The sequence below is a fragment of the Dunckerocampus dactyliophorus genome, chromosome 3 (genome assembly GCF_027744805.1).
Source record: "Dunckerocampus dactyliophorus isolate RoL2022-P2 chromosome 3, RoL_Ddac_1.1, whole genome shotgun sequence".
Classification (NCBI taxonomy): Eukaryota; Metazoa; Chordata; class Actinopteri; order Syngnathiformes; family Syngnathidae; genus Dunckerocampus; species Dunckerocampus dactyliophorus.
The window spans coordinates 7,417,987-7,440,467 of NC_072821.1; the positions used below are offsets into that span (position 1 = coordinate 7,417,987).

At 41.7% G+C, this 22,481-nt stretch overlaps 1 protein-coding gene and 1 long non-coding RNA gene across 4 annotated transcripts; one reads left to right on the forward strand and one right to left on the reverse strand.

Moving 5' to 3' along the window:
• Positions 1–867: 867 nt before the first annotated feature.
• Positions 868–22,370, reverse strand: esrp2 (epithelial splicing regulatory protein 2). 3 transcript variants are annotated; one of them, XM_054771588.1, is made up of 16 exons: positions 22,234–22,370; positions 21,927–22,079; positions 21,464–21,592; positions 13,304–13,417; positions 12,768–12,882; positions 12,564–12,656; positions 11,998–12,052; positions 11,478–11,588; positions 10,883–11,015; positions 9,954–9,996; positions 8,742–9,043; positions 8,387–8,614; positions 8,112–8,310; positions 7,040–7,229; positions 6,545–6,743; positions 868–1,901 (listed from the first exon to the last, which is right to left on the reverse strand). In XM_054771588.1, the coding sequence occupies exons 2-16, from the start codon at positions 22,056–22,058 to the stop codon at positions 1,740–1,742; spliced, it is 2,205 nt and encodes a 734-aa protein (XP_054627563.1). In that variant the 5' UTR covers positions 22,059–22,079; positions 22,234–22,370; the 3' UTR covers positions 868–1,739. The 3 variants fall into 3 exon arrangements, with proteins under 3 accessions (XP_054627563.1, XP_054627562.1, XP_054627565.1); XM_054771590.1 differs by lacking the exon at positions 22,234–22,370 and adding an exon at positions 4,595–4,697 and having other exon boundaries at positions 1,754–1,901; positions 21,927–22,224; XM_054771587.1 differs by lacking the exon at positions 22,234–22,370 and having other exon boundaries at positions 21,927–22,224.
• Positions 9,439–11,149, forward strand: LOC129178910 (uncharacterized). Its single transcript, XR_008569865.1, has 3 exons — positions 9,439–9,572; positions 10,137–10,232; positions 10,302–11,149. It is a non-coding gene; the product is annotated as an uncharacterized LOC129178910 (long non-coding RNA).
• Positions 22,371–22,481: the final 111 nt, after the last annotated feature.

Sequence of the window (22,481 nt, forward strand, 5' to 3'; positions counted from 1 at the left end):
TATGGCAGACAGAAAGTGATGTCAGGGGATCAGAGTTGAGTTTTAGCTTGTTGAAGGCTACGGCTGCAACAGTAACCCGTGTTGTTATGGTTGTTATTGTTGTGAGATGTTTGAAACCTGCAATAAAAACTGGTTGTCATCTGGTGCTTTGGTGGTGATCTCATCGAACAATTACTGACACCTAGTGACCAATGTAGAATACTACATTCAAGCTGGTGGCCTTCATGGCTTACACAGTCTTTGATTTTTGTTCATTTAGTCATTCCTATACTTGAAAATGCTTAATTTGGGCAAAAAATACGTAGTTTGCATAAATAGGCATTTATTTGTATTTATTTATTTTTTACTAAGAATGGCCTGTAGTCAGCCACAAAACTGCAATCATTTATTCATTTTTGAAAAACAGCTATAGAGTGAGGGAGTGATGTTTGAACCACGATGTAGCGAGGGACGACTGCATCTACATATGAAATACTAAAAACAGTATGTTTTCACAACTCTTCACTGCTTTTACGTTGTTTTTTTTAAATAAATTGAACACCAGCCTTAACGTCAGTGAAAACCTTTTTTTTTTCCTCCCCTAACATGTACACCGTGATACAACATCTCACACACGCGCACACACACGTATCCTTTCATCATCAAGGCACTGTTGCAAAAGCAGTAAAAGCTGTGGAATGTTTCTGCATGCTTTGAATGGGGAGAAAAGAGCACCATCTGGTGGACAAATAAAACAAAAAAACAAATGAAACGCCAGTAGTCCAAATTGAAAATGACTGCTTTATTTAGGTTAAAGGAGACCTATTATACAAATTTTCGGGCCTTTGTATTGCATTCTAGACTCCTATAGAGCAGCTACACATGAAAGCTTCCAGACTCTGCATCTCTTCCTGCAGTCATTCCTGCCTCGCGCCCAAACGCTCCGTCTGATTTACTCCACTATTGGTCTCCTTTCAAATAAATGCTGGATCGAAAATGACATTTTTAAATCGGACATTTTATGCCAGGAGGAACAAGTGTGTCCCTTATAGTGTCGCTTTGCCATTTGATGAATACAAGTGATAATCCATTCAACACCAAAATGTCCTTAGGATCTCTTCAGGTCCTTTTGAGGAAGCACACAGAGCCAAAATCCTCATTCATATTTTTTTATTTTTATGGTTTAAATTCTTATTCACAATTCTAAATTGGTACATAGCATCACAGTTGACAAAAAAGTAACTAAACACATCTCCTCTGCTACCAGAGGTTTAATAATAACAAGACTAATAATGTGAGAGCCAGTGTTGCACTCTGGGTAGTGGAGGCACATTCATGTGCCACAAACAAAAAGATACCCGCTCGGTGTGTCACAGGAGGCCACTTTTCTTCGATTAAAGATTGGATGCACGAGGTTGTTCACGTTTGGAGTCCAAATGGAAGGCGAGTTCATCTGTTAAACGAATCCCTTCAGTAGTTTTATGGCTTTTTTCTCTCTCCCTCTCGTCTTTGATGGGTCTGCTGTACTGCAGCGGGCCCTTACAGTCATCAACATTGTGCATGCCCGTGCATACACTCAAGGATTATTATAGAAAAAGAAAAGGTTCAAGTGCGGACAAATGCTTTGGTGGGATGTAAGCAGCCTCAAGCGTCTCCAGAGGACAGACATGTTCATAAAGTCCAACTAAAGAGCATCACTAAACATGTCGCCAGGCTGGCCGGAGGAGCCTCCCAGGAGGCCAAGAAAAGGTGAGTCACAGTCAGTTACAGAAGAGCAGGTGGACCTGCTGCCCGTAGAAGGCGTGGTTGGAGCGCTCGGCCACCGCCCGTCGCGCCATCTCCTCGCTGGGGAAGGTGATCAAGGCCTCGCCGCTGCACTGGCCGCTGAAGTTGTACAAGATGAGGATGGCGTCCGGCTGGAGCTGCACGACCATAAAAGACAACCACACTCTCAAGAGAGGGGAAAAGACTCTGCTGTGGTGTGCAAACACCAGGGGGGGCCCCTCACACACACACGACAGGAAGAGGCGTGTCCCGGGAGATGCACATAAGAGTGGTTTGTTCCTTAGGTGAGTATAAAAGGCTGCAGCCCACTTTGATTAGTTTAGTTAGTTTGCATGCAACATCAGCTAACTACACACAAAAAGATGCAAAGTAAATCTATTTAAAAGCATGAGAAGGAAAGCGAGAGGATGCACGCTGCTGCAAGGTGGATCAACGTTAGCGTAGGACTGCTGACTCATGACTCACATGCATACATTAGAAGATGTACGGCGTGTATTGGAGGAGACCTGTACCGTCATGACACGTCACGAAAACAATATGCTGTATGTAGGGTCTTAATATTGTATTTACAAAAAAAAGTATCATAATAAAAAAATACTGGTACTATTGCTACATAAGGTATTATGATTACACTGGTATATTGTAATAATTTACCTGTGTCTTGATATCCTGTAATGTCCAGTGTAGAAGACGTACCGTGTTTAACGGTAAACTGCACCATCATCCACAATCCTTATGTGAAACATGAACACATTTCTTTCCCTTTTCTGTGCGTTCTAACGAGAGATCGCGAGTTAGCATGAGCCAGCTAACAATGCACGTCATGGGAGGTTCTCATTTCGACTATAAAGCCTTCGAAAGAAAACCCTCTAACAGTGTTTTAGTGTTTTACAAGTACATACATGCTGTGATCATGCATTAACGAGTACATTGATGATAACGTGTGATACTTACAGCATATTCCTGTATTTTGATGATTTAAAACATTACCGAAACTTCCTTCTTGTTGAGTCTTTGTAGCGAAATTGAGAACTAGTAGTATCCACTCTTCGGTCTGTCCCGTTGTAGTGGCTTGAGGCGTTGTGAGTGATGCTGAGATGAGGCGTCGTGTTACTCCGCCAGATAGATATAGCTTTTCGTGTTAGCTGCTACAATAACAACATCGCTGTAGCTTGGTTAATATACAGGTCAATTATGCAAATGGTCACTGTTGGTGTTTTTTTAGGGTTTTTTGTTAGGGCTTTAGCGGCAAAATAGGTACCTCCCATGACGTGCATTGTTAGCTGGCTCGTACTAATTAGTTTTCTCCCGTTAGAATGTACAGAAAAGGAAGAGAAATGTGTTCATGCTTCACATAAGGATTGTTTTCCTTGAAGCCGCACCGCACTATAAGGCGCACATGTCCACTTCATAAAATGGCATATTGTGGCGCACAGGAGTATGTGAGGACCAGGTCGCTCTTTGTTTGACTGCAGCCAATCATGACCTATGAGAAAACTCCCGACAAGCTCATCAACCCATTGGAAATTGCAGGAGGTCATTACTCGACATGACAGTGTGACTCATGGTGTCATCTTACATAGAACGCCTAACTCATCACACAGCAACTTAACACTCAAAAAAGGTAGCTAAGAAATATACAAGTACCAAGACGAGTTTAAAATGCAACAATTACTTTAACTTCTTATGCATTTCATTCCAGCAAAGCATTTCATTCATTCCGCTGCCTCTGACCACCAGAGGGAGCCTCCTCTGGCTCATGTGAGCTCCCTTACAGCTCCTGATTGGCTCCTGCCAAAGAGCTACGCTTACTCACTGACTCAGAGTGGCACCATATTAACAATTAGTAGTAGTTCGGAAGTAAAGGAGATGTCACGACATTAGAAAAAAAGAAAAAAGTAGCGGCTTATACACTGGAAATGACCGGATGTTCCCTTTGTACCGCTGTCCCCAAATGAATCTAAATTTTATCTGCATTTTCTTTAGCCGTTTACAACTGTAAACATTTCATTGAAATATTACTGATTTTTTTCCCTCAAAAAGTGTTTGTATTTGAGTGGTAATTAGAAAGGTCCTTGTACATACAAAAGAATCATTATACATTAAAAATAGAAAATGTTTAGAATAAATGTGCCAAAATATGTATTATTATATTATATTATATTATAGCGCATCCTTGTAACATCAAAAGTGCTATTTACAGTAGGTCTAAAGTATTGATATCTATTGTATTGGTACAAATGAGTCAAAAATAAATCCATCGTTGGAGTCAGACGCATAATTGCAAATCTTTAATTTATAAAAAATAAAATTACGGGGAAACAGGGAGGCATTTTGTTTGTGGAAGAGCACAAATCAATGAATGAAGGCAAGGCACCTGTTATAGCAGGCCACTGTTTGAGAGAATACGCTCATTATTTGTGGACGTCGCCATCAGGAAAACCTGGGTGCACCTCAATAAATGATGTCTAAATGAGCAAAAAAAACCAACCTAAAACGAGGAGTTTGTGACATTATGCATGCAAGTCATCCCGGTAGCTTTGGCAGTTTTACTTCCTGGAAATACTTCATTATTTAGAGCAAAGCGCAGGTGCCAAAAGCTGCATTCTAGCAAACGGCCAGCAGGGGGCTGCACACAACATTGACATGAAAGGATGCTGCAGCTTCATTAAGAGAGGAATTAGGAGTCAGCATTCCCCTAACAGGAAGTTAGGATTTAGTTGGGAAACATGCAGGCTGACATGCCCAATCAGAGGGCTCACAACCACCACGACCCCAATCAAGTTAAGTCCACTGGAGGGGATGAGAGGGTCCGAATAAAACCTCTTACCTTGAGGGGTGAGTCCCTACAGACAGAGCCATTCTTTGGGCTGAATGAGACTCCTGGCCTGTTCGCTCATCTGAACCACGCCGTTGTAATCGTCAGGGGTGTACTACACATAGCATGATAGCGAACCAACAGTCAGAGTGACACAACAGGTTTGCATACACAATATAATGGAACACACACACACACACACACACACACACACACACACACACTAAGGACGAGGCTCTGAGAGATCAACACTGCTAGAGATCACACAAACCCGGGATGCAGTGTAAATATGGTGTAGGTAGCAATTAGTGATGGGCATTCATTTTAATACACAGCAATCTCAGTGTAGCTGAGCCTTTACATTATAGGTGTGTGGCCCTTTAAGAGAGCGGACCTTTGTGTGAAGAACTATTTAGTATCAAGCTTGTACTGTCATTTAATGTCTACGAATAAACATTTTTTTATTTAAGTACAGGCTAGTTCCTTGTGTTGCGTTTTAACTGGGTCTTATTCACCACGAGTCCAATAATGCACAGAGTGAAGCCTAGGTACCTCCAAATGGCCAATTATTGTATTTAAATGAATACGCCAGGCAAAAGACTTCCATATCAATGGTGCACAAAAAAAGCCTAAAATATAAAAACAGTGCAATGATCGATATTGGAGGGGGTCGAGCAGTTTTGAGGGCCTATAATATGTAGCCAAGGAACCCCTGACGAGAGCATTTCAGTGGTGGAAAAAGATGTTTTTCAATAAAATCTTGCATCTAATAATGATTTAGAACCCAATGAAGCTCTTAGAAAGCTCTGTTTAAATAAAACAGTAGCAAAAGGCTCCGAGTTAAAAGAAAAACTGCAGTTTTGGGGATTTTGCCCACATGCGAGACATGAACATGTCTCTCTTTTCTGTGCGTTCTAACGAGATAAAAACAGACAGCTCAAACACACCTATGCCGCCGACAAAGACTGCTATTAAAACACCTCCGAAAAGCTTCAACAAAGTTCATGACGACATGTAATACAGTATTTTGTTCATTACTACATTCATGAACTATGGCAGTAGTTGAAGAGAGATGGTTCTGGAGGTGAATCTAATCCAACAGTTACAACAGTCACTTTTACTGCAAATGTTAATCCAAAAGGAGAAGAATGTCAACATCAAGCTAACAGGAGCGGTCGGAGCGAGCCGTGTGCAAAATACACATTTTTATGGGCCTATCAATTATTCGCAGATTGTCCCCATTCACAAGTGGGCGTGGAACATGACTGCAGTGAAAAGCAGGGATCTACCATACTCCTAATTGCTCCCGCAACCTGTTTAGTCAGCCAATTAGCTGGGACGACAAAGGGGCACTGTACATTTAGATGACAAGCAAAAAAACCTTCCACTTTGAGACCGATTTTCCAAAAGTATGCATTTTGAGTCTCCTAAACGTACTTGTCAAAGAAACAAACCAAGAAACATGAAAAACAAGCTAAAAAAATCCACATAACTGCCAAGAGTTCTTGGACTTTTGATTTGGACTTATCATTCACCAATAAATCTTACCCACATCTACTAGCTGTCACACACACACACACACACACACACACACACACACACACACACACACACACACACTAAATGAGAGCAAATAGACCACAGCAAACCCCCTCCACCTTAAATTTCACTCCGCTCTCTTGATCAAGGGGGTTCGTACCTGTCTCAGCGAGTTCTGCATAATGTGGCCTGGCAGCAATGCATTATGGGGAGCAAAGAGACCACACGTGTGTGTCTTAAGTGAGTTTTACAATAACAACAGGCAGTGTGGCCACATTTAACACTGAAGAGTCAGGAATGATTGGTAAAGTAGAAAATATTGTTCATGATGTTGCATCCAAACTAAAAACTGTATATTTCCTGCATCTATTTAATAATGCGTACACGTACGCCTCTGTGTGAGTGCAAGAGGTACTGACTGACCTGGTATCCCTGGAAAAAGCTGAGGATGTCCTTGACGCCAGTGTTGTAGGGGAGGCCCTGCATCCGCACCAGAGCACCAGGTTGGGGCAGCACGGAGGAGGCGGCTGCTGCAGCTGCAGGGTGAGGCTGGGCTGCGACTGCTGCCGCCACTGCTGGCGGGGCTGTGAAGTAGCTGACTGTGGAGGGGGAAACTGGGGGGCTGGGGGAGAAAACCAGAAAGGTTTTTATGTTTGGTTGCTGTTAGTGACATACGTCAAATTTCATCGTTTGATCAAACGTGTAAAGTTTTGAAGCAAGTGCACAACTTGGCAGAAACCAGCAGAGGGTGCTGTTGATAGAGTCTCAACTAGTTTGCAGGCTAAAGTAGTGCCTACAAACTTATAATTCATTACTAAGATTTTTTTAAGCGTAAATATTTGTGGAAAAATACTTTAGTGATCTAAAATCAATATTAAAAAACATCCATTCATCAGAGGCAACAGGTGATGCACAAACCTGGGATAGTAAGCCGTATAGTTCATGTTCATATACAAGTGAGGCTGAGGGGGATAATACGCCAAGGCAGGGGTATGTGTGGCCTGATGAGGTCTGGGAGTTGCCAGCAGGGGGGGCTGGTAGAGGGCGGCCTCGGACAGGATGGCGGGTGGAGTGGGGAAGGCGGCATAGGCTGTGGGTGGAGATAAACCTGGAAGAAAAGAGAGACAGATGCAGAGCACTTGGAAAAAACATATTGTTTAATGAATACCTCGCCGACAGTCCATCAAAACTGACCAGTATTTATCTTAACGGTAGGTTTTTGATACAGCTCTTGTTTAGGACTGACCGTCTACATCAACAATGTTAGCCCATATAATAATTATTTCCAAACAGGAAGTTTAATTGCTATGTCATAAAGTTTTTGTGCAAGCCAGGCATTTTATTCACAAAGCTGACGCTGTCCTTCAGGCTGTCATTCTCACAAAAATAAACAAAGCTAAATGGCAGCGTGAGCGTATTTACATACAAACAGCCTCTATCAGCGTGAGGCTACGGGTGACCAAGCAGGGAGGGAACACTCAAATATCACTGGCCGACCTTTCAGGACATTCATTCATTCATTTATTTATTTCAGAAATAGCTAAGACTACATTTAACAACATGTAAGTGAATGTTGACTCATTACCAAAACAAACTAGAAAAGAGGTGCTCCCCTGGCTGCCAATCTAATCTCTATAGATAGAAAGGAGAGAGCAAAGACCAAAGTGCAGAGTTTCACAAAAGTGGCATCCCTTTTTTCAAACCGATTCATCGGTGTAGCAGAAATGTACATGCGCCGAGACGTCCAGCGTCTGAATTATTTTACGACTTAAAATTTACATTTGAATACAAAAACGGCCTTGCAGATGTGCTACATTAAAAGTGAGATCTTTGACATCAGCACTCTCATCATTCAAATAATTGTAATAAAAAGCCATCACAAACGGAAAGAATATTGCACAAAATTAGCATCAACATTTTGTTTAATTTACCAATAATAATAATAATTTAAAAAAAAAAAAAAGAGGTTGAGTGAAATGAACGCACTTACAGGGGAGTTTGCAGGGAGGTGGTGAGAGGCCACTGCGGTTCAAGGTTCCTCCCATCAGCACGATGCTCATCTCCTCTGTGGAGCACTGGAACACCTCCACATATCGGTCCTTCATAGTCTTCTTGTGGCACTTCTGTGCGACCATGAAGGCCTTATCTGGTGACTTCATCTGGATGAACGCGTCTCCTGAGGGCCTACCCTGCATACGAAAACGAGGATTCAGCATTCCTTTAAAAGCCTCGGACCTTCGACCCTGAGGTCCATTGCTGTCTCACCTGCTGGTTGAGGACCATGTGGACTCCGTGGGGTTTGATGTCAGCTGTGTGCTCACCCATGAACTCCAGGATGTCCTCGATGCCTGCTGTGTACGGCAGGCCACGGAGGCGGACGCAGTCACGAGTGTTGCTGGCCGTCGGGAGGTAGGGCGCCGTGGCAAGGACGGGGACAATGGGCGACGGGGGCAGCGTGGATATCAGAGGGGTGGACAAGTAGCGGTTTAGCACCTGGCAAGCACAATGACAAGGAACAGATGATCATAAGATACTCAAGCACATACCTGGCAAGTTAGACCCACAACAACTCCTATAAATTATCTGATGATGTGGTCATGTTGACACTTTTCCAATTCACCTGCTGGACCTCAGCCGCAGTGCTGCGAAAAAGTTCAATGTAGCGCTTGCCCAGGATCTGCCTGTGCTTCTTCATGGCGTTCTGGGCGTACTCATCACAGGAGAAGAGCACAAATGCGTCACCGGTGGGCCGTCCATCGGGGTACTTGACAAACAGAAGCCCCTCTGCGCCGTCTGTAACTGGGCTCTCTGGGCCGAGAAAGTCCAGAACTTCTTGCGGCGTGGCGGTAAACGGCAGCCCCCGCATTCGGATGATCACCTGGTTCTCTTTGGACAGGAACTGGGTCACCTCATTAGACGTACCTTGTGTCAGAGAGGAAAGAAAACGGCAGCTGGACTCAGTAACGAGACACTAGAAACAGTGTTCCACTCCTGTCCTGAAGGGGGCAGTAAAGCACATTACAAAGCAGGTGAAAACTGGATCAGCTCCAAAATGTAGTGGGTCTTCCTTGGCCCAAGAATTGGGGGAAAATAAACAACAATAAAAAAAAAAAATGTAAATGGGTGCCCTTTAGGTCTAACCTAACCTTTGGATAGTTTTAAATTAGCTGCTTTCATTTTCCTTTGTTAAACTGTTTTGTCCGGCCTGCTTGAACCATTTACTGAAAGTCCAATGTGATGTCAAACTGCATCGATTTGATCTCATTCTGATTAAAGTCCACAGTCACACTGTTTTTCGTTTTCTATCTCTGTTGTGTGTTGGACCAGAGGCCCTTGTCCCTGGCTTTGTCTCTTCACACCCACAGTGTATCAGCACCGCTCGCTACTTTGCAGCGGGCGTCAGGCTGGCCCCCCCTTAGGGAAGCGAGGACTTTGAGGCCCAACTGAACAGGTGAGGTGTGAGCCAAGAGGACAAATTCTCTACCTCCCGAGGGTTGAGCTAGAGAGACGGAAAAGGCAGGTGAGGCTAGTGTGGGGCGGGAGGGGGATTAGCTTCTCACAAAGCATCTTTTATGAGTCCAAGATAAGCTGCTGGAGATCACTGGGATGAGGCAGGCACACAGGTAACAGGAGAGAGAGCACAAGAAGAAACCTTCCATTACAGACACTAAAAGAGTTGCTCTTTTAGAGATGTGTGGAAGGGCCTTGTGTTTCCAAATAGAAGAAGAAAAAAAAAAAGTCATGAAACAGAAGTCCGTTGCACCGAAACAGAAAGCTTTTCACAATGACTTCTCATGCACAGAGCAAGAAGGAGGAAAAATTGAAATCTGACCTCCAGCAATCTTGAGGAATTCCTCTCCAGTGGCTTTGTAGACCTGGGAAGACGAGAATAAGTGGGTTTAGCCTTAAACTTTTAAGACAATCATATCTACAGCCATCAGTGAGCTTTGCTCATAAATATTAACACCAGCATCCCACAAAGCAAGTAAGTAACCATCTCTTTGTTGTCTCGCAGAATCGTTACTACACCTCAAGCCCTGACCGGCAGACAAACAGAACTTCTACTCTGTTGAGGAATATGCCGCTGCAAAAAAAATCCTGACAATACCAAGTAAGAGCTAATCAGAGTTAAAGAACCCAAGACAGAGAATGACAGATGAACCTTGTCTCTGTGTTGCAGCATCCCCAGCCAACATGAGACCATGAACATGTCTTTGTCACCAGAGGGCCAAGCTGACCTGTCAGCAGCCTGTCAGGATTCTATGAGAGGGGCCCTACGCTGGTGGGACCACCACCAATACATAATTGTCAGACAGCTCTAAATGCTTGAATACAACCCACAGTGGAACCTCATCTTTGCGTTACGCCTTTGTGTGTACATTGTTTTTAAAGGACAGCTACAGTTGAAACCCCAATAGAATGGGACATGCAAAGACAAACATCAAAGTGTCTTATAAAGTTGCTAGGCCATGACAGGCCGATGGAACACCATCTCTGTACAGCTACTAGATGGTCTTCAATTTTACCTCAAGGCAAAGCTTCAGCTAAATCAGGCGTGGAGGAATCTATAAAGAAAAGATGCTGAAGTTTCACTTTTCACAGTGATCCAGCCCTGCGGCAAATTTTAGGCTTGTTTAGTTAGGAGCAATTTCACAGCTTTAGCTTGTTAAAAGGAATGACACAAGATGAGTGGGCCTTAGCTAGGAAGTCCCCCCCCTCCCAAAGTAAACAAAAACCCACACATCAAAGTTGCAAGCTGACCTCAATGTAGCGGCTGCCCATGTGGTGCTTGTGGCGCTCCAGTGCAAGGTCTCTATGCTCAGAGTTGATGAAGCGAACCAAGGCCTCGCCATTCCTCCTGCCCTGAGCGTTGAGGCACAAGGCCACGCCCCCCCTGAAACAAATGACGGCATCATCCTTAAAATTGTCAAAATCGAATTACCTAGAAGCTTCCAACTAAGAGATACACTCCTCTTTTGAAAATGACACACACAAAAAAAAAAGAATACAGTCAAACCTCAGTTTTCTTGCGCCCCATTTTTTGTCAGAAAATTTTCAATAAAATCTTGCCTCAGTTTTCTGACACTTTGGGTTTTCACACAACACTGCATTTTAACCTAGTCTGCGTGACCTGTTTTGTTTTCTGCTTGTAAGACTATAATTATTCTCTATAAAAAAAAAATTGTGTTGATATTTTTGGGTGTCTGGAACAGATGAATGGGATTTGCAGTCTTTCCTACGGGAAAAAAAGATTTCATACGTTTTGGTTTTCATCTCGCCTCTTGGAACAAATTAATGATGAAAACCGAGGTTCCACTGCACCTTGCTTTAAAAATATATGTAAAGTGCAACATACTTGGCAATATTGAGGCCTTTAAAGAAGCGAGCGATGTCTTGGTCTGAAGACTGCCACGGAAGTCCTCGTGCTCTGATGACCGTCTCGCTATCCACTGGCTCAGTCTTACTGCTGCATGAAAACAATGTATGGAAACTCAATTAATGCAATGCTATGCAAACACACAATTTGTTTCATTAACAGTCTCTTAGACATCTTAACTTAACTAAAAGCATGATTAAACCAACATAAAGTTCAGTGTTCTTATATGACACTTTAGCACAGGACTGTATATGCTTATACGTTGTGCCTGATAAAAAAAGATTGTCTTTTTTAATTATCAAGGCTGTCAAGTGACTTTGTAGCTGTGGAAAAACAAGACAGATTATAAGGATTTAAGTGCTTTTTTAAATGCAGGTGTCCTAGCATTTCAGCAGTAATTAACACTATAAACCCCTCTGAGTTATGAATTATACTTAAGCGTGTTGGCAGACTCGCCGATAGGCGTGGCAGAAACAAGATGTTTGGGTCTCATACGTACCATGTGCCAGAATCAAACTTGTACTTTACAGTCTCCACGCACGAAAAAATGTGATCTAAAAAAGGGAAAAACAAGTTGAATTGCACCATCAAATGTATTACTGTACTTCAAAATAATCTATTCTCTGAAAAGGTATGTCTATTCACATGTTCAGTTTTTTTTTGTTTTTGTTTTTTATTCAAATACAGTCAGAGTCTGCTTTACACAATCAAACATGCACAGAAAATAAAGCTCTATAATCAATATATTGCAACAAAACTTTGACAAACAAGCACACATTCTTGGTAGATTTTTTTCTGTAGATGTCCAGGCTGAGCTATTTCCACCAAAACAGGCAAGACAGGTTGTTGGCCACATGTGACACTTTCAAACCCAAACAATCAGGCTGTTACAGTGGTTTAACGGCTATTTAATTATAAGAGTAGACATTTTGACAATGCGCTCATAGGGCCGGTGTCTTTCGGAACATGGTTGCTTGTGGATCCCCAGAGGTATGCACCCCCCCCCATCACAAAACAGCACCATCATTCGGTCATTGTGAGGTGCTAAGACAGGTGGTTACTTACTGTAAGGCTCAGCCAGGATGCAGAGGATCAGCTGCACCATGCTCCTCACCTCCCTCACCCCTATCAGCTCTGACACTGCAGGTAGACCCACATCTGCATGCCCAGTTAAAGACAGTCTACCGTTTTGTGGGTTTTTATTTTAACCATAGACCTTAAGAATGCGTAAAATGAGCTTTCATTCCATTCACTCAAAAAAAAGGATACGTTCTAACATTGCGGAAAGCTCCAGCTTGTTTGCAGGCCCGGCACTGGGGCAGCATTTCTCAAACTCCTTTGTCAGATCCACAAAGGAGAAGAAACACTCGGGAAGGACGAGATTCTGAGAAGGAAGAGGCAAAAGCATTTGACGTGGTATTGCATCAACAGTTGATCATAAAAGGGAATAGAAGGAAGTAAAAGTAAAGGAACACAAATTTGAATAATGCATCAGAATTATAACAATATAAATATTCTTGAGGGCACAATACATTTGTTAAGAGGGTGTAAGTCTGCAGTATAGAGTAATAATAATACCAAAAAGTCATACACAGTATACATTTCCATTTTCAAGATATTCTGCATAATGTTTTGCATAACAGTTTATTTCACACTACAAGGAAGTGCGTGGTAGACACTCTTGGGGCATTCAGCAGTCAAAAGCATTTTTTGTCAAACAATAATCTTAATGTCTCTATTTTAATTCGAGATTTTGCATTGTTAATGTTTATACAGTATGAAAGCCAGTGAGCAACGCCATTTACCTTTTTAGAAGCCTCGGGGTGCAGGGCCTGTCGGATGACAAGGGGGCTGTTGACACACAGAGTGTAAGAGCTCCTCTCAAGACACTTTAATTCCGATGCCACAGATTGCTGGAACTGCACAGCAAAGCACAGAAGAAAATGTGTATTGTTAGGACTTTCACACATTGTGGCGAGTCACTGTGTCAAAACTGATCGTTATCATTTAAAAAAAGGGAACATTTGCATACAGCGCTAAGACGATTGTGCAGGTGTAGTGGAAGTCAAGTGTATCCTAGTGGGAATCGACTGACCATTTTTTGTTACACGACTGCTAAAGGGTTTGAATAGGGACAAAGCGGAAAGCGAGAATTAAATAGACGTAAAATTGAAGGGCAGACAAGTGAAGGTAGTGCCATGTTTGATGTTCGGATTGTGTGTGTACTTGTCTGACAGGTTTTAGTGTTTGTCGACTGGGAGGGGAAATATCACACTTCAAGACGCCGTACAAGTCCAACCAGCCTTGTTTAAGTGATGCCAACACCCATCTAAATCCTGAACACCAGCATCCCCCATGTATGATTATTCAAGCACATGCAATGAGCACCGCCCAGTGTGTTGTGTTTGTGTGTCAAAGCCCATCACTGAAATACCAACAAACAGGTGTGTCAACTGCATTTTTCTTTCTTTTTTTTTTTAACATAATTAGTGTGATGATCGTCAGTGCTTTTGACTTTTCACAGAAGCAATACCCTCATGATCCTTCAATGAGGTCCAATACAAAAGGACTACATAAAACAAATGTGCCTTTATAAAGTGCTCGATTTTGTCTACTAACTATTAATTCAGTGGTGATGCAGTGTTACATAATTTATTACATTTTGGTTCGTTTATTTGAAGCTAATGTATATGAACCAAAATCACTGCAAAAAAAACAACAAAAAAAACACTATAATGAATATTGTTAAAAGGTACAATACTATGCTGTTTTTCAACCATTTTAAATATGTCTCAGTTGTCCACAAAAGGTGTATTGGGAGGGTCTCACCTCTATGCTGGATTTTAGACAGTGATCTAAAAGTGGCGTTAGTAACCCTACTGGGAACACGCCGTTTTGTGTTAATGGGTTTGTTGACACCTGTCTCAAGAAAGCGCTATTGTGCACTTTATCCACTTCTGACACGGGTCAGAGGAGGAATCATGTCCATGAGGAAGGAGTTTTTTTTCCTTCATGATGTCATAAAAACCCTGAACTTCAAAAGTGAACATTTGAGCACCTCTTCTCTCCTAAGTGGAGCAAACATGTGTGGGGGGATAACACATCATACTGAAACAGGCTGTAGTGATGTCATTAAAAAGTTAATTCCACTTAAAGAGGGGACCATTAAATGAGTACCTCTGATAGTGTCAATCTATACTGAGGATGTTCATCGTAAAGGCACATTTTTTGATACAGTTTGTTGAACAATCAAAGTGCAACACCATCTTGTACTCATCCCACGGGGGATTTTAAAAAGATATGCCCGCCCCCGCAAATACATAAATTAGACTGTTAAACTGTCTGACAGAGGTAGAAGTTTGACATGGCCACAGGCTGTATATGAGTGATAATCACACTCAGCAAGTATTACAGGTGCGTGTTTGGACCCGTTTCACAGTGGAGAAAATGCAGGGCCATGAGGCAACGGCCAACAGCTGCTGACAAATGAGAGGGTGTTCCTAAATTCAAATGCAAATGGTTTTGGACAGCATCGTGAGATAAACATGTGGGTGGTGTCACACTTCAGGTGACAACAGGACTTCCTCGTAGCAGTGCAAGCCTTGCCCATTTACTAAAGTGGGTTGCAAGTCAAAAGTAAAGGTTATGGAGAAGGCTGTGACACACCCAACTCTTATTTGTTCAAACTGAGCAAATGTGTTTAAGTCTTGAACCAACTGCAGCGTGGGAGAATAGACAAGGTCACAGAGCCCTGCCTCCTTGAGAAGACTTATGCTGAAATCAGGCATGTATAATTTACAGTGGGCACAACCCACCAATAAACCAGACAAAGATTTTACCCCAACACCCTTTCCCTCTACTTCTGACTTTACCTTACAAGGTGTTTTCACAGATGAGGGGAGGGAAGTAGCCTTTGAACGTGGTCCTATCTGAACACATTCTCCCACTGGAGTGTTTGCATGTAGAGGTGAGGAAGGGTGGTGCTGGTGGCCACCACAAACTCCGATAAGAGGGTCATCAGGGAGTGTCAAGTAAGGAGCTAAGTGTTAGCGGCATCTCAAGAATAGCGCATGTTACCACCGCAGCTGAACTTTTGAATTGTACCAAACACTTTAGTCATGCAATTAGGCAGGTCACGAGAACACATTTTGCTAGACGATAATTGTCCTATAAATGTTTTCATAAATTATATGGCAAAACAATGAGTACATTGTATCAAAAACAATAAACTTTAATTTCTCAAGAGTATTTAACATTGCAATTGGAATGTTAAGAGCTTTTAAATATTAAACATCATAAACAAAAAAACAAAACTCAATGGACTGTGTCTTTTAGCAAAAATTGCACTTAAAAATGTCAATAACCCCCACCCAAAAAATAAATAGACCCCACTCGATTATGTAGTGTATGTAGTGTATTGTTAAACTAATGTAGGGAGGCATATTTGAGCTGGACAACATATCTGTGTTGGCAGAATAAAATGCAATGTTTCTGATGTCCTTCAACAATTGCTGTTTGTGACTTGTACGTTCTCACAGGCAATTCGTACTCTGTCAAACATTTCCTGAAATGTTGGCTTTTCAACCGTATTGAAAGGTTGCATTTCTTTTGCAATGTGGCGAGCTGTCTGTGAGCGAACACCATTTTTTGCTGTTTCGTTTTACATATACTTTGCCGATCAAATGCCTCAGTAAGTGTTGACTATTGGGACAAAGGCTCTGCTGCACCTCCAGATGGGCTGTGGCATTTGGTTTAGAAACCATACAGTAGATTGTGCCTTCATTTATATACCGGTAAGCGTTTGCTTGTTAACTTCCTAAATGCTAGCACTCTGAGTATCCACTCACCTGTAGCCCCGCCGCCACAAAGAGGCTGAATGAGAGGAGGGTTCACTCTCTGTTCATTCCACTACAGAACCAGTGCGCCCAGACACATGCAGAGTGAACCCTCTTGTCATCCAGCCTGTGTGGTACATAGGGACGATGAAAAACATGCATACAGTATATGCACGTCAATTTATTGAGGCGGAATAATTATCGACTTCTGTTTTTTTTTTCGTTCGATTAATCGATTATCGTGGCAGACCTACATGCAATCTATACAGTAGTGCTCAGCATCCTCATAAAAGCTGACATAAAAGCTGACAAATATGAGGGTTATTGTAGTGCACAGAACACAATCTCGTCAATCCCCCTGCCTGATATTTGTATTCTTAGGTCTCACCACTATTGTACAAATATTGTTTGGTGTGTGTGCATTCATACAGTAATCCCCCTTTTGTCGCAATTAATTGGTTCCAAACCAACCGTGATAAGTGAATTTCCGCAAAGTATAATTCCTTATTTATAAATGGAATATTTTCGTAGTTAGAAGGTCAAACTGTTTTTTTATGCTCCTAAATACGTTTTTTTTACCATGAAATAACACCCTAGATTCACCTTTACACTCATAATACCCAGTACAGTAGACAAAATAAGAGTAAAAGAAGCCATTCAAGACATAAGACTTGTGCTCGTGTATGGTACCACAAATGTGTTCCTGAAAGAAAGGTGGACAGCAGGTGAAATTGGAGGTTCAGAGTTGAGATTCAGCTTTGCATGGATAACGACCTCAAAAGCAGTCAGTGTTTTTAGTAAGAATTTTTATGAGATTATTGTGCCTGTTGTGATTCAAGCCTGCATAAAAGCCTGTCGTTCCGGTGGTCAATCTGATGGTTGCGTCTCACCGAGCATTACAGTAACATTACTGACACCTAGTGTAGAATAGACTAGTGGAGAATACTACATTTCACCAACATATTTGAATCTGTCCTTTGAATGCCATATATACATTTGAGTTAATTTAGCCATTTTAATGCTTGAAAATGCTTAATTTATAGGGCTGTCCTGATCAGTAACATTGATATTGATGATTGACAACAGCAACAGCAGCGTGTACTAGCGTGTTTAGCAAGGAGTAGGAGTGACCTCAGCCGTGTGACCGTGTTTTTCGTTAAAGTCCAAAAAGCGTATAAAGAGTGTACAATTTGTCGTGCACCAGTTTCTCATAGTGGCACAGATCTGGGGCAAGTCAAACACGACCAACCTCATTGCGCATTTGAAGAAAGATTTTCGCAAAACACCACAGCTTCCTCAAACATCCACCGCTGTTTGACACATTTGCAAAGCGTGAGAAACTCCCACAAAACCGCAAAAAGCCATTGGAAAAGAGCCAGTCCCTGTCGGTGGTGAGTAATGTCAGGTTTAAACGCTTTGTTGAGCATGTCAAGCCTAGCCACACTATGCCTTGTGTCGATAAAACGATACACCAGATGCATCAAGAAGGAAATGGGTCAGTTTTTCCTCATACCTGCTGCTGATTATTGTTCTTTGTTTGCGTAATATCACGTGATCAAGCCTTTTATAAAATTCGACGCTACTAAACAAGTATCAAAAGCACGTACGGCCTGTGCTGATATTGGATTAAGATCGGTATCTGCCAATATTCAAGGCTGCAATATTGGAATTGGATCGGAAGTGAAAAAGTTTATGGTGACACCCCATTAAATTTAGGCAAAAAAAAAACAAAAACAAAAAAAAACACAATTTGCTTAAATATGCATATTTTGGACTAATAACAGGCCATATTCAACCACAAAACAGCATGATTTATTCATATATTTTTGAAAAACTGTGTTCGAGTGAAGCCGCAAAACTCATTGGAGAGGGACGACTGTATCAGAATCGCCGTCTTCATAAAACTTTAAAAAAATGTAATATGCATTCATTGAATGCTTTTAAAGCAATACTGTCAAAGGTATGCTGTGTAAAAAGCATTAACCTTCAATATAGTGAAGAGTAAATAGATTACTTGTGATATGAATGTTTACCTTATAGTACAAGCCTTTTGCCCATATTGTGGTCTGAGCACAAATTAAGTTGTCAGAGACCAAATTCAACATGCAAACACAATTAATGCTAGAACATTTTGCTTTTGGAGATTATAAGACACATCCACCAGAGATGAACTGTTTGACAGTTTGCCTGAGCATCCCCACATTAAAATGTCGTAACACAGCACGTCTCACCTTTACAAGAAAAATAATAATCGGTCAGGGACACATGCTACAATATTTGCATGTTGTGGTATGTACAGTATACACAACAATCTTAGTGTTTGTACTGATTGAAAGTGAACGGGGTGATTCAGTTTGGCAACAACAACAAGGGGAGTGTATGACACGCCACACGTATCAACACAGGTTGAAACACGCTGTAAAGGCACCATCATCCGCCCACGTCACTGCAGGCGTGTTCCCTACAAGGACGCGATTATAGCGCTATACCCTTCAAGTCATGTCGCACAAACACGCCGCAAACGCATTATTTAGCACTGTCACTGCTACATATCACCACCTTGACTCTCATGTACTACAATTGTAGGTGTGTGCAGTAGTCTACAATCTGTTGACATAATTGTTAACTATTGGTCAGTTAACAACAGCTTATCAACAAATACCTCTATTGGCTGTCAGGACTGTCCGTCAAGCACTTACTTCAGCTTCAGACCGCTCATCCCCAATTAACTTGGTTTTGAAAACAAGCAAAGACAAGCAGCACCGTTACGCGTCACCTTGGATAATGAAGTTAATGTTTTCAGCAGACGACTGACAAAAAATATGTTTCCACAAAAGTATCTGCTTGGTGCAAAATCAGGAGGCTAAATTAGAAATGATGACTGAATTTGGGGTTTTTGTGAAAACATGTTTGATTTTGCTAGCCATTGTCATCAGCGGAGAGGAACAAAAATTGATTTAAAAAAAAATTCAACGTCCACTAACGAATATAACTATAGCTATAAAAAGGCAGATTTACATTTTAAAATGTTGCAAAAGATGTCATTTGCGGTGGCCGTTCTGAAATACTTTGCTATAAAACATTTTTCATTTTACCTGTAAAACGCAGGAAACATCAAATACACTACTGTCATCAGCAGGCAACAATGCGGTATGTACATCAGGAGACTAAATCACTGATGAGATTGTCAGGAAATGCAACAAATGTCAAATGTCAAATTGTTGAACCATTTAATTTAACATTGTATTGCATTCATCTAATTCACATAACAACAGCTCCAGTGTGGGTGGTGGACACTTTTTAAAAAGGCAGCTACATAGTTTTCCACAATCACCTCATTAATAAAGTGAATTAGAAGCTGAATAGAATTGACAAATTAGTGTTTCCTTTGGAAAACAGGGTAAAAGTAAGCTGCGAAGGGAAAGATAGCAAGAGAGTAATGGGTGATACAAAGGAATGAAAAGAACCAACTGATTGCTTGGGTTAATATTTGAAGGTTCAGCACACAAACTAACCTATGCTGGAGGCCTTAACCAGGCCTGTTTGGAAGGCACAACTCTACAAGTGAGCCCAAACGTTCATGAAACTTTAACTGTTCCACAGCAAGAATGCAGAGCGGTGCTCATATAAAAGGCTAAGACACTGTGATCATGAGAGGCTTTCACACTCAGTGAAGAACGCTCAGTGGAGGGGTGGGGAAAAGTGCACTCAGTGCAAACAAACACTCTTGCAAGGTTGCTTGAAAAACATGTTTGACAACATAAGCACCATTGGCTAAACACACATAGTGACAGGGGAGAAACACCAGCAAGTCGGAATCAAAATAGCTCCCCCCTTTTTTTTTTCTCTTTTTTTATAAACCCCCACTCTCTCCCCTCTCTCTGTCCTCCAGTGTAAAACAGAGGTGTGGTCACAGGTAAACAACACACCTTCCAGATGTCTGCAGCATGCATCAAGACAAGACCGGACCTGCGACGAGTCTTAATCTCTTACAACCTTGGGGCGAAGCTAGCTGCTGAACTTCTATGCACTGTCAGAACAGTTGAACAGCCAATACACCCCTCCCTTAATGAAAGGTCACTGAGGAGATTCGCATTTCTTGCATTACAGCTCAAGATCTGTGCCCAAAACATGGCTGAACAAGCTTCCCAAATCCCACGAGTGTGGAACCTCAAAAATTCTTAAACGTCAGCATATCGCATGAGGCCCTAGAACGGCTATGGTACAGTTGGTTGAACGCTAACATTCGCCAATCATGCTAGTTGTTGGTCGGGATCAAACGGTAACATTTGAGACGGTCATCGTACTGTATCAAAATACAATTCATTCGTAATGATCACATTTACCATGCTTATCATCTGAGAGTCCGGTGCGAAAACTATCCTATAAACTACAGTATATAGTTAGCTATCCGCCTACTTGCTAGCTGCTCGTCAGGTTAAGTGTTTACTTTTATATAGCATTTAATACTGGTACCCAGTTTAAACATGTATGGTAACACTTGTTGACGAAGTTAAAGGTAGAGTGTTTTGTTCTTTTTGTTCATTTAATGTATTTTTGTACTTGTGCTCATTTAAGACGATTGCATCTTCGACAGGGTTTGGTTTTTTTTTAAGTCCCCTTAAAGTGTCTTTTATTGTTTTAATGTATTATTACTACTTACTGTATAATACATTTTCCCCCAGCTTGATGATAAAGTTACAAAAGTATGTGTAGCGTATTGTGGGTTAACTTATTTTTACACATGCGTCACTTAAGAGACATCTGTGGGCAGGACTTTTAACTTCATTAAAGTTATTTGACAGTGGTTCACTTCTTTTTACACTTGTGCGACATTCATCACCGTGCACTACGCCTGCATCATTTATCATAAAAGCTAATTGAGTGTTTTAATGATGGCGCTACTTAATATTCACAGGTTGATTTATTTTTACACTTGTAGAAGTGCTGATAATGCTAAAGCACCACTTAAAACACTGCCTGGGCAGTTAATGTGGTTTTCATGATGGCAACCGTTTGACCCTGGATTATGTTGAGCCTTTAAAGTTGAAATATATGAATGACTGTATGCTGTTATGCTGCCAGATGCTGGTGATTGCAACCAATCTGCACCTCATTAAATGGACTCACCTGTTGGAGAACTTTATCCAGGGGCTCTGCATTGATGATGTCCTCCGAAGTGAGGCCTGTCTCCTCTTTGCACTGGTCTGTCAGCTCCAACGTGTCTGGCTTGACAAGACATCTGTGAAGTTTGCCCACCTGTATGGGACAAGGAATTAGCATTGCATGGTGCACAAGCTAATTAATAACGATTAAGCTACCTCGCCCATATACGAAAAAAAAACAGACATTCCGTGTAAATAACAGCGATAACGTGGTCGTTGACATGTCAAACCAAAAAGGTGTGTTTATTACCCAAATGACGGCGAAGGAAAACACCTATTAGCCGCACACCTGGCGAGGGGGTGAGCTAACGAGCTAGCATTAGCACACACCGTGTTGATTTGAAAATGTCAACACAACAGCAGCTCAGACGTTAAACCAAATTAATAAAAAAGACACACAAGAAACGGTACGAACGAACAATCCATACCTTTTTCTCACGTAGGTCCACAATTTGCCACACCAAGAGAATTATTTCCCTCTCATCCGAACCCAGTTTACCCCCATTTGCACCAGCTGTTGCCCCAAAGAACACCACCAGAGTATCACTGTGCGAAGCCATCAGGGACCACAAGGGTAAAAACTACAATTAAAGCAAAGATTCAAATAAAAATAACACTAGGGTTCACCTTTTTCCAAGTGATAAGAGGAGCGAACAATTGAAGAGAGAGAGAAAAAATGAAGGGGAGATTATTTTCAAAGGGAGCCACGAAGGAGTTTGCGACCAGTCACTCTACCTGTTGCTGTACTTGACAGAGTTCTATCCAGAGATACTGGTTAGACTGGTAAAGAAGGGTGGAAATCCGTCTTTCTTTCACACCAACTCCATAACAAGTCCTGCTGGAATTTTTTTTTTTTTTAAGTTACCTGTGTGACTCGGCCCCCTTTGCAAGTCTAGTCTCCGAAGGCTTCTTCCTATTGGCTGTTTTGCAAAGGTAAGGGCAGGACTATGAAGCGTATGCTATAATCTGATTGGCCAGTGGTG